The following is a 13,136-nucleotide window of genomic DNA, read 5'->3' on the forward strand; positions in this document are numbered from 1 at the left end:
GACGCTGGCTTTGAACTCGAGATCCTCCTGCCTCACCCTCCTGAGCTGCTGGGATTACAGGTGTGTGCCACTGTGCCTGGCCCTTTTTATTTTTTATTTTGAGACAGGGTCTTGCTAAGTTGCTTAGGAGCTCATTAAGCTGCTGATGCTGGCTTTGAACTTGCGATTCTCCTGCCTCAACCTCCTGAGCCACTGGGATTAAAGGTGTTCACTGGGGGCGCCTGCGCGGCCCGCCCACGCCCAGCGCAGGTCTCTACCGAGATCGCTGATGGTGGCGTCAGCCGCGCGCCGGCCGCGAGGCAAAGAACCGGCTGCTGGGGCAGTGAGCGTGGAAAAGAGGGAGCTGAACGCGGAAGTGGTGGCAGCGCCCGGGTAGCCGGCGGAGGCGGTGACCGCTAAGTCTGAGACGGGAACCGGTCGTCGAGGGGAGGGGCACGGGATTGGCAGGAAGGCAACCGCCTGGTAGGATCTACAGGAGGTGCGAGGAGTGGCTGGGCCTTCTTTTTCCACTTGAACGCGCGCTGAGAGCCACGGCTGTGGTGATGGCGGCAATTACTCGGTCAGCCCCAGTTAAGCTGCCCTTTGGGAGATACATCTGGAAAGTGCTCAGAAGAAACATCCTGTCAGAAAAACTGAAAAAGCAGTATTTATAACACTGGAATCTGTGGATAAATTTGTTAAAATGGCAGAAAGTAGTGAAAATAATAGTAAAAATATAGATGTAAGACCCAAAACTAGTCGAAGTAGAAGTGCTGACAGAAAGGATGGTTATGTGTGGAGTGGAAAGAAGTTGTCTTGGTCGAAAAAGAGTGAGAGTTGTTCAGATGCTGAAACAGTGGATACTATAGAGAAAACTGAAGTTCCTTTAAGGAGCCAAGAAAGAAATCACAGCTGTTCATCTATTGAGTTGGACTTAGATCATTCCTGTGGTCATAGATTTTTAGGCCGATCTCTGAAACAAAAATTGCAAGATGCTGTGGGGCAGTGTTTTCCAATAAAGAATTGTAGTAGTCGGCACTCTTCCGGGCTTCCATCTAGAAGAAAAATTCATATCAGTGAACTAATGTTAGATAAGTGTCCTTTCCCACCTCGATCAGATTTAGCCTTCAGATGGCATTTTATTAAACGACACACTGCTCCTATAAGTCCCAAATCAGATGAATGGGTAAGCACAGACTTGTCTCAGAGTGAATTGAGGGATGGTCAGCTAAAACGAAGAAACATGGAAGATGTAAACTGTTTCTCTCATACCAATGTTCAACCTTGTGTCATAACTACCAACAATGCTTCATGTAGAGGTGGTCCCATGACTGACTCTATGATGAACCTAGGTCCAAATAACAGTATAGAAGATAGTGATATGGATTCAGATGATGAAATTATAACACTTTGCACAAGTTCCAGAAAAAGAAACAAACCCAAATGGGAAATGGATGATGATATCCTACAGTTGGAAACACCTCCTAAGTACCACACCCAGATTGATTATGTTCACTGTCTTGTACCAGACCTCCTTCAGATCAATAACAATCCATGTTACTGGGGAGTTATGGATAAATATGCAGCTGAAGCTCTACTAGAAGGAAAACCAGAAGGTACCTTTTTACTTCGAGACTCAGCACAGGAAGACTATTTATTCTCTGTTAGTTTTAGACGCTATAGTCGTTCTCTCCATGCTAGAATTGAACAATGGAATCACAACTTTAGCTTTGATGCACATGATCCTTGTGTCTTCCATTCTCCTGACATTACTGGGCTCCTGGAACATTATAAGGACCCAAGTGCCTGTATGTTCTTTGAACCACTTTTATCCACTCCTTTAATTCGGACTTTCCCCTTTTCCCTGCAGCATATTTGCAGAACAGTTATTTGTAATTGTACAACTTACGATGGTATTGATGCCCTTCTGTGGTGAGCCGCTTCTGCCGTTTCTGCAGACTATGGTCGCCATTACGAGATGGCGCTGGCTCCGCTGTGGTATGTGACAAACAACTCCTTATCTGAGAGAGTTGGCACATGATTTTCACCACCCTGTGAGAAAGTTCCACGCGGCAGCTTTGCATTGGGGCTTGGGATGCTTTATTAAGGCTGGGAGGGCATCCGGGAAAGAGAGAAGAAGAAAGAATAATAAATATCAAGGGACCTGAATAAACTACTGAGAGAAGATTTCGGAGTTGCGTCTTCCTTGCGGGCAAGGGGTCGCGACAAGTGGTGCCGAAACCCGGGAAATCAGAACTCTCAGTAGTCAGGGGTGGTGCACCGGTTAGTCCCAGGTAAGTGGGATCCGCGATCAAAGCGGGGTCAGTCCCCAGGTAAGGGGGATCCGCGTTCAAAGCGGGGTCAGTCCCCAGGTAAGGGGGATCCGCGATTAAAGCGGGGTTAGTCCCAGGTAAGTGGGATCCGCGACTAAAGCGGGGCAGCTCCTCTGTCTGTAATGAAAGAGGAAGCCTTGCATTTTATTGCAGCCGCGCCGTGTACTTTTGCTTCTACTTTCGCTTTTGCTTTCTGTGTTTTTTCCGCTGCGTCAGTGTGTTTCTGTTGTCTGTATTTTTTTTTGTCGTTGTGTCATGGGTGCCACATCTTCAAGTCCGCTTCTTCTGGCCCTAGATGGCCTGTTACGTTCCAAGGGACTGGAAGTGAAGCATAGTACATTACAGAGATTTTTACAAAAGGTAGATATCGCTGCACCGTGGTTTGCATTTTCGGGCAGCCTTACTGTGCCTAGTTGGGATAAATTAGGCAAAGATCTTGATTTTGCATCTGAGCACGGCATGTTAGAGGGTGGGGTGATACCCCTTTGGAAAATGGTCCGTGGTTGCCTTACGGATGGCAGATGCCAGGAAGCACTTGCTAAAGGACAGGAGGTTTTAGAGCGATTACATGAGGAAAAGTCGGAGACGGCAGAAAGCGAAGTGACTCGAGAAGAGGGGAGTGTGCGGAGCATGACACGGGGGAGGAGACAGTTGTATCCAGATCTCAGTACGCTGCGTACACCCCCATGCGAAAGTGGGTCAGAGGAGGAGGAGGATGAGGAGGAAGAGCTCGGGAGGCTGTCTTGTCAGCTAGGGAGTTTAGCTATAGGAGAAGGGAATAAAAAGAAACAAGGGCTCAGGAAGAACGATCCCCCGGATCCACCGCCGTATGGTGGGGGCACTACGGGGAGAGCTTTCCATGCCCAAACATGGAGGGCTGTTCACGCTGAGATGGGTCTTGCTTATCCAGTTTTTCAGGATGACAACAGGGGAAGAGTCCATGAACCCTTAGATTTTAAAATTGTAAAGACCCTGGCGGAGTCTGTGCGCACTTATGGGGTGGATGCCGCCTTCACACTGACTCAGGTGGAGAATCTATCTAGATACTGTATGACTCCCTCTGATTGGGCTAGCCTTGTTCGGGCTTGCGTTTCCCCGGGTAAATATCTGGACTGGAGAGCATTCGTGCTAGAGGGCGCAATAGAGCAGGCCGCCCAAAACCATGCGGCAGGACATCCCCATTGGGACAAGGATATGCTCTTAGGGCAGGGTAGATTTGCAAATCAACAGACAGGATTTCCTCTTGAGGCATATGATCAAATTAACAACATTTGCATTCGGGCATGGAAGTCGCTTCCAAATAGAGGAGAGGTGTCTGGTAATTTGACCAAGATTTTACAAGGCCCTACAGAACCCTTTTCAGATTTTGTAGCAAGGATGGTGGATGCCGCTGGAAAGATTTTTGGGGATCCTGATAGAGCCATGCCCCTTATCAAGCAATTGGTCTTTGAGCAGTGCACCAAGGAATGTAAAGCAGCAATCACTCCTTATAAAAATAAGGGCATAGAAGCATGGATGAAAGTGTGTAGAGAGATTGGAGGACCTTTAACTAATGCAGGTCTTGCAGCTGCTGTCCTTCGGATGGCAAAAGGGGGCAGTCCTGGTGCCGGAACATGCTTCCATTGTGGTCAACCTGGTCATTTCAGACGTGAATGTCCTAAAAAAGATAATTTTACTGGACCCCCTCGCGGTGGCCCTTTCAATGGCCTTCGTCAACCGGGGCTGTGTCCAAAATGTAAAAAGGGAAAGCATTGGGCAAAAGAGTGTAGATCAGTGAGGGACATCTATGGACAGCCTGTTTCAGCTGGGCCAAAAAACGGCCGAAGGGGCCCCCGACCTCAGGGCCCACAAATATATGGGGCAATGGAGAATGTCACACCCAAACCCGAGACATGGCCATCTCTACGCCATCCCATGAGACGCGGAGAGCCACTACAGGTGCCGCGGGATTGGACCTCTGTTCCACATCCAGACTCGTACTAACACCTAAGATGGGAGTCCAATTGGTGGAAACTAAATTCAAAGGACCTTTACCACCTGGCACTGTAGGCTTGCTAATTGGACGTGCATCCTCTATATTGCAAGGTCTTCATGTCTTTCCTGGAGTCATTAGTCCTGATACTGTAGGATCAGTAAAGGTTATGGTGGAAGCTCCAAGGGGTATTGTGTCCATTTCCCCAGGAGACCGGATTGCTCAATTGCTAATTCTACCCAGTCTGCATACCCGCTTTCCTGCTGATTCCTTTTCAAGGACAAGTGATGAGATTGGAGTCACTGGAGGGAATTCTGTTTATTTGTCCTTAGATATGAATGACCGTCCTACTTTAACCTTAACCATAGAAGGCAAATCAATTTTGGGATTGCTAGATACTGGAGCAGATCGTAGTATAATAGCACAAAAGGACTGGTCAAAGGGGTGGCCGGTGCAGCTCTCAGATCAATCACTAAGAGGTTTGGGATATGCCCAAGCCCCTCAAATCAGCTGTAGACATCTATCTTGGAAGGACCCAGAAGGACACAATGGCATCTTTCAGCCTTATGTACTTGATTTACCTATCTCTTTATGGGGTCGTGATCTGATGAAAGACATGGGGTTTACTCTTAGTAATGACTATTCTCCGGTGTCTCAACAGATTATGCAAAATATGGTGTATAGGCCAGGTCTAGGACTAGGAAAACACCTACAGGGGTGTAGGCATCCTGTGCAAGGTCATCAAAAGCTTAACAGATTTGGTCTGGGTTTTTCCTAGGGGCCACTGGGGCTCAAATACCCATAACATGGCTCACCGAGGAGCCTGTTTGGGTGCCTCAGTGGCCTCTTCCCTCGGTTAAATTGGCAGCGGCCCATAATTTAATTAAAGAACAACTAAACTTGGGTCACATCCAACCTTCTACTTCTCCATGGAATACTCCCATATTTGTTATTAGGAAAAAATCAGGAAAGTGGCGCCTACTACATGATTTACGAGCAGTTAATGCTCAAATGCAACTTATGGGGCCCATTCAAAGAGGGCTACCTCTGCTCTCCTCTATTCCTCAGGGCTGGCATATTATTGCTATTGACATTAAAGACTGTTTCTTTTCTATTCCTTTGCATCCTAAAGACTCACAACGTTTTGCTTTCACCCTTCCCTCGTGTAACCACGAGGAGCCAGATCTTAGGTTTGAGTGGGTAGTGTTGCCACAGGGAATGGCTAATAGTCCCACGATGTGCCAGATGTATGTGGGGAAGGCACTCGCACCTCTTAGACATAAGTATCCCTCCATCAAGATTATTCATTATATGGATGATGTGTTATTGGCCGCTAAATTAGAGCAGATAGTTAATGAGGCCTATAAAGACTTAGTAAAGCTGTTAGCTCAATATGGGCTACATATTGCACCTGAAAAGGTTCAAACGGGGAATTCTATTGAGTATTTGGGAGCAATAATTGGGTATGATAAACTAAAACCACAAAAAATCACCATAAGAACTCAAGATCTCCAAACTCTAAATGATTTTCAAAAACTGTTGGGAGATATTAATTGGATAAGGGGATATTTACATATTCCTAATGGTGTGCTCCAGCCTTTGTATGCTACCCTTAAGGGTGATCCAGATCTTGCTTCTCCTCGTAGCCTCACCAAAGAGGCTAGGGCGGCCCTTATAACAGTAGAAGAAGCTATACAACATGCTACTCTATACAGGCTCCAAAGTGATAAATCTTTCCAGTTATGTGTGCTTGCCACTATGCGGCAGCCTACTGGAGTACTGTGGCAAGATGGGCCTTTACTATGGATCCATCCACATATATCCCCAGGAAAATCTTTAGAATACTATCCTGATGCTGTTGCAGCGTTAGCACTTAAAGGGATTCACCAAAGCATTCAATTTTTCGGACAATCACCCTCTTCTCTTATTATACCCTATACTAAGGCTCAACTTAATGTTTTGTGTGCTACTCTAGACAACTGGGCTATTCTATGTTGCTCGTTTCAAGGGGATATTGATAATTATTACCCTTCCCATCCATTACTCCATTTTGTTAAAGAACATCCCATCATTTTCCCTAAGGTAACTTCACCCAATCCAATTCCGGGGGCTGTTAATATTTTCACTGATGGTTCCAAGTCTGGAATGGGAGCTTATGTAATTAATGATTCTCCCCCTGTTCAGCATCAATTTGCTCCTGGTAATCCACAATGGGTTGAACTACAAATTGTTATTGAGGTTTTTAAACAGTGTTCTTTTCCTTTTACTCTTATCTCGGACTCCATTTATGTGGTACAAGCACTCAAAGTCCTGGAGGCCGTGGGAGCTATTAGTAATGCCCATAATGTATCTGCTTACTTTAATCAGCTTCAACAACTTATCTGTAGCCGCACTGCTCCCTTTTATCCAATGCACATACGGGCTCATACTTCTCTTCCTGGTCCGTTATCACAGGGTAATGCCTGTGGGGACTCAGCCACTAGAGGCCAGTTGATATGCTTGGCTTCCTCCTTAGAGGGGGCTAAATTATTTCACCAAAATTTCCATGTTAATGCTTTAACGCTGCGCAGGCGTTTTTCCATTTCAAGAGCGGATGCTCGTCAGATAGTATTACAATGTCCTCATTGTGTCACATTTCTTCATCCCCCTACTTATGGAGTGAACCCACGGGGATTAAAACCATTGGTTGTCTGGCAAATGGATGTGACGCACATACCTGACTTTGGTAACCTCAAGTATGTACATGTTTCTGTTGATACGTGCTCTGGAGTTATTCATGCCTCTGCTTTGTCGGGAGAGAAGGCACGTAATGTTATCACTCATTGCCTAGAAGCATGGGCAGCATGGGGTGCTCCTGCATCCCTTAAGACTGATAATGGACCTGCTTATACTGGCAGACAATTTACATCCTTTTGTTCTACCATGGGAGTGCAACTTACTCATGGTCTGCCTTACAATCCTCAAGGACAAGGCATTGTTGAGCGTGCTCATCGCACCTTAAAGGAAACTTTACAAAAACAAAAAGGGGGAATAGGAGCTGAACACACTCCTAAAGAACGCCTGTCCTTAGCTCTCTTTACCATTAATTTTTTAAATTTGGATATTCATGGTCGCTCTGTGGCTGATAGACATGTGTCCCCTCAGCCCTCTGTGATTGGTTATGTTAAGTGGAAGGATGTTCTTACAGGCCAATGGAACGGCCCCGACCCCGTGCTGACATAGGCACGAGGATCTGTATGTGTTTTTCCCCAGGATCGCATGGAGCCGTTGTGGGTCCCTGAACGCCTGACAAGAAGAGTCTTGACATCAACCGACCAGCAACAAGAGATACCACAGCAACCCTGTGATGAGGATCTTCACTCTGCTACGTGCTCTGGTTCTGGTGCTGGTGCCGATGGCACAGACGACACCAATGCAGTGGTGGGCAGTGGCACGGGCTTGGCCAATGCCGATGCCGGTTCATGGTAGTTCTAGTGTCCTCCCCACTCTTTTCTCTACCTCATGTGAGATGTCTGCTCCCTGTGCCTCTCCTAGAGGGGACGTGGAAAGCATTTTTAATCGATCTCAGGTTAATCTCACAGGAGTTTTTTGTTTCAGCCTTGGAAACGCTAATTGCATTAGCCTTAAGACCAAAAATCTGACTAACTGGGAGGACCCATTGCGGTCCAATCAGGTCTCAGGGAGTATTATTAATGCTGTACTGAGCCAAGTAGTTTCGGGGAAGCAATCAGGTTCAGGGACCCCTGTAAATAGCTCTGCTTTAAACATAACTACCTTGGCTATGATCTCCAAGGTACTAATCCCAGTACCTCCTTCTTCTAATAGTACTTACAATGCCACTCATTTCAAGGCCTCTCCTTACTGTACCCCTAATCTTGGTTTCCCCCCAACATTTACGCCTTGTCAGGATCATTCTTGGGAGAAACTTCAAGTTACTAAGGGTTTCTCCTTTTCCCCCTCTCTTAAGAGGTATGTTTATAATTTTAACCATAGTGCCAACTCCTCTACAGGAGTAGGTTGGTCCTGGTTTCAATGGCTGATTTCCAATGAGAAGGGGGCTTCAGCTGATATTTCTGCATTGGCTCAATTGCTAGGAGCCAAAACCTGGCTGGCTAATGTTTCTGGCACTGTTAGGAAAAGTGAACGAGGTAATAGGCTCACATCTGTTTCGCTCAACTCTTTGCTATATAATGCCACATTGCCTCCTGCAATGGTCTGCGTCCAATCCCCGTTCTTGCTCCTTTTGGCTAATAATACCTCATCGGGGATGCTGGATTGTTCTAGTGTTACCTGTCTCTTATCTGAGTGTTGGAATGGTTCTTGGACTGTAGCAGTGGTTATGAAAATTCCAACCTTTGTCCCAATCCCAGTCACTGCGGACCCAGATAAATTCCCCATTGTTGAACTACTTAGAGTCCGTAGAGATTTTGGAATTACGGCAGCTATAGTGACAGCTGTGGCAGTGTCTGCTGCTGCAGCAGTTACAGCTGGAGTAGCCATGGCCAGTCAAGTACAAACTGCTGCCACTATTAATCAAGTTGTTCAACAAACTTCCACCATACTTGAATCCCAAAATTCAATTAATCAACATATTTTGTCAGGGATTTTAGCTGCCAACCAAAGGATAGATTTACTTCAAGCTCAGGTAGAAGAATTGGCTGACTTAGTGCTTTTGGGTTGTGTTGATCAACGTGCACATTTATGCATAACCTCTGTCAGATTTAATGATTCCAGAAATGCCTCCCGCATCATTGGCGAATATTTGGCCGGAAATTGGTCCATGGCAGCGGAAGACATGATCCAGTCTCAACTAACTCAGATTGCTGTTTTGAATAGTACCCGTGTTGAACCAGTGACTTTGGGTCAATTCACCGATTGGATATCTTCTGCTTTTTCCTTCTTCAAAGAGTGGGTGGGGGTAGGCATTTTTGGTGCAATGTGTTGCTTCAGTGTTATACTTTGTTTGTGGTTTCTCTGTCGCCTTAAAACTCGCCATGCACAAGAAAAGGCTATGATCATACAAGCTCTTGCAGCTTTAGAAAATGGCAACTCACCTCAAGTCTGGCTTGCGCATCTTAAACAGTAAACCTTTGTCATGGTCGTTGCACCCCAAGTTATTATAACATTGCACTGGGATCGACATGACTTTCCTTGTTATTCTCTTAGTGTTGGAAAGCCCTTGCACTCTGCCGGTCTTGCTGCCATTGCACGCAGATGGGTTTCCACACTAGTGCTTTACTATCGCTTTAAAGTCCGTGCCTTTCTTTCAGGGTGCTGTCAACTTGTTTGTCATTAATACAGCCACAGTTCAGCCTCAGCTATCCCCCTTCGTCCACCATCGTCACGATACAGGATGAGAGGCAAGGCACTGCACTTGAGTGATCCTTGACGTGGACCTCAAGGAGAGCATGTCCTATTGCATGCGGGTTAGACGCGTCCACGCCCCGCCCCACGAAAAAAGGCGTCGGCTGATATGGCCTCGGATCTGGGGAAGGGCCCTCCTTAGGACTGAGCCATACTATGCAGCCACTTCTGCACAGTGGGATAGGACCTCTACTCTCGCCTGTATTGTTTTAATAAAACAGAAAGGGGGAACTGTGGTGAGCCGCTTCTGCCGTTTCTGCAGACTATGGTCGCCATTACGAGATGGCGCTGGCTCCGCTGTGGTATGTGACAAACAACTCCTTATCTGAGAGAGTTGGCACATGATTTTCACCACCCTGTGAGAAAGTTCCAAGCGGCAGCTTTGCATTGGGGCTTGGGATGCTTTATTAAGGCTGGGAGGGCATCCGGGAAAGAGAGAAGAAGAAAGAATAATAAATATCAAGGGACCTGAATAAACTACTGAGAGAAGATTTCGGAGTTGCGTCTTCCTTGCGGGCAAGGGGTCGCGACACCCTTCCAATTCCTCCTTCTATGAAATTATATTTGAAGGAGTATCATTATAAATCAAAAGTTAGAGTACTCAGGATTGATGCGCCAGAACAACAATGCTAGGAAAAGGGAAGTAACATGGGAATAATTGCATATGTATTTTCATTTAACATTTTATTTTTCTTGTTACTCCTCTTTGAATTTTTCTACAAAGGCAGTTGGAATCGAAAATAAGCCTCTGCTGGATCTGTTTATTTTTCTTATGCTACACTAATTGTTGGATGTTAACATATATTTTTAACCATGTATGTTCACTTTGGGTTTTTATTGTGTAAATTGTATACTTAAAATTTTCTTTCCTTAACTTATAGATGGTCCAGGCATATTTGAAATTGGGTAGGCATTACAAATACATTTGGATATTCTGTATTTTTCTTTAATAATAAACTTATGTTCTTTTCTACATGTAAAAAAAAAAAAAAGGTGTTCACTGGGCTAGGGTCATAGCTCAGTGGTAGAGCACTTGCTTTGCACATGTGAGGCCCTGGGTTTGATCTTCAGCACCACATAAGAACAAATAAACTAAAGGTAATGTGTCCATCTACAACTAAAAAAATATTAAAGGTGTGCACCACCACACCCAGCTTTTGTTATATAATTTTGAACATTTGGCACAAACATAGGCCTATAAATTTTGACAACACTTCCATGATGATATATTAAAGAGCTCCATCAGATTTTAAAATCCTTGAGCAAATCATACTCAAAAGCTGGGAGTTTGAATAGATGAACTTGGGAGATAGACAAGTGTGGATTCCTAAATTGCCTCTTTGATTGCATTTAGTTCTAGAAAGTGTGTTTGCAAGTTCCACCACAAGACTTCAATGTGAGGTTTTAACATACCAATAATGTTGAGTCTATTTCTTTAGGTAAGAATGAACAAAATATCTACATGTTCATATAGAACCCAATTCTTTGTGTCAAAACTATTAAAAGAGTTTGATCTTTTAAAATCATATTTTATCTTTGATTTGAAACAGTGATATTTGAATACTGGGATCATTCTTGCAGTCTCTTTAAGATTCTGAATATATGGCTATGAAACACCTCTTGAACAAGGCATTTTCAAATCTGAGAAGTGATCTTTAGTGGCATTATCATTTTCATAAACTCTTTTCCCCCATACCTTGTACCAACAACTTGTGGGAGAAGAGCTTCTCTCAACAGCTGGCATGCTTACTGTGGAAGAGTGGAGGTTGCTATTTGCTGCTCATTTCTTGGTATAGCATGCTGGGAAGATATATCATTTAAGGGCCACAATTTTATTATATTCATATTTTTTGTGGTTGTCTTAAACACTGAATCATGATCAGAGGACATACTGCCAATCTCTGTTAGTCAATCAAGCATCCAGTGGTTTGTCATTTGTGTATAACCTCTATTATTTGCATAGCAGTATATTCCTGGGCTGTGCTCAAGGATTATGTTCCTCAGAATTTATCTCAGTGCCCTTCTTCCAATCTATATCAAGATTGAAAAAATATTTGTTAACTAAATTAAAAAGCTTTGCCCTTATGGGGAGAAACTGAATCTCTTCCATATTGCTGGTGGCATTCTGAAAAAAAAGTTATACAGTTTCTTATAAAATGAAACATGTGGGGCTGGGGGCATAGCTCAGTGGTAGAGCACTTGCCTAGCATCTGAAAGACCCTGGTTCTATTCCTGGCACTGCAAAAAAATTATATATGTGTGTGTGTGTGTGTGTATATATATATATATATATATATATATATATATATATATATATACACACACACACACACACATATACACACATACATTTATATATGTATATATATAATTTTTAAAATTTATATATATATATATATATATATATATATATAAAAACATGCAACTACTATATAGCTTAGCAGTTGCACTCATGGGCATTTTCCTGAAAGAAATAAAGACTTATGTTCCCACAAAAACCTGTGTACAAATGTTCACAACAGATTTATTCATGAGAGCCCCAAACTGGAAACAACCCAGATATCCTTCAACATAAAACCTCTTGGGTAGATCTTAAAGAATTACACTGAATGAAAAAGTCAATTCCCAAAGGATGTATACTATGATTTCAAATGTATAAGATTCTTGAAATGACAAAATGAATGCCATGGAGAACAGATTGGTGGTTGTTAGAAGTTAAGGAGTAGGTGGAGGTGAGGGTACTAGATATGGCTATAAAAGGACAACTTGTGATGATGGAATTGTTTGGAATTTTGGCCTATCCATATCAGTATCCTGGTTGTGATAATGCATATTGTGTTGCCAAACATGAGCACCGGGGAAACTGGGCAAATGCTACATGGTCTATCTCTGCATTATTTCATACAACTCTTTACATACTACAATTATCTCAAAATGACAAGTTTAATTTTAAAAAAAATTTTCCTGTTATAGCATGGAATTTGGGGGTCAAAATTGAAAAAGTTGTGGAGCACTTCATGTGTGTGTGTGTGTGTGTGTGTGTGTTTGCATGTGGGTGTGTATACCACCACTTCTATGCCAAGAGTCTGCACATCAGTGCTTTTGTCTGACTACAGTAAAACATCTGCTGGTGTCCACATGTGATAGCAATTGCCCTTCCACATTGTGTGCCATCAATATTGTGGATGCCCAATGATGTTGTTTATTTCAGGAATTTTGTTAACAGCTCATTCTGCTTTGTCTGAGTCATTCTATTATTAATATTGTGCCTGGTTTTACAAGTTTCTTGGCAATAAAGTGACTTGTTTTTCCAGGAGGTCTAATATCTTTGAATGATACCCCTATAACTTCAGTATTTTCTCTATTTTATTCATAGTATTCATCAATTTCATATAGCAGAGGTGCTTACTCTAAATAATTCAGTTATGCTGAGCACAGTGGAACATGTCTGTAATCCCAGCAGCTTGGGAGGCTGAGGCAGGAAGATC

At 43.7% G+C, this 13,136-nt stretch overlaps 1 protein-coding gene across 1 annotated transcript; it reads left to right on the forward strand.

The window, feature by feature from the left end:
* The first annotated feature begins 279 nt into the window (after positions 1-279).
* Positions 280-10,617, forward strand: LOC114088192 (suppressor of cytokine signaling 4). Its single transcript, XM_071606415.1, has 2 exons — positions 280-1,908; positions 10,170-10,617. The coding sequence occupies exons 1-2, from the start codon at positions 683-685 to the stop codon at positions 10,279-10,281; spliced, it is 1,338 nt and encodes a 445-aa protein (XP_071462516.1). The 5' UTR covers positions 280-682; the 3' UTR covers positions 10,282-10,617.
* Positions 10,618-13,136: the final 2,519 nt, after the last annotated feature.

This window comes from Marmota flaviventris, chromosome X (genome assembly GCF_047511675.1).
Source record: "Marmota flaviventris isolate mMarFla1 chromosome X, mMarFla1.hap1, whole genome shotgun sequence".
Classification (NCBI taxonomy): Eukaryota; Metazoa; Chordata; class Mammalia; order Rodentia; family Sciuridae; genus Marmota; species Marmota flaviventris.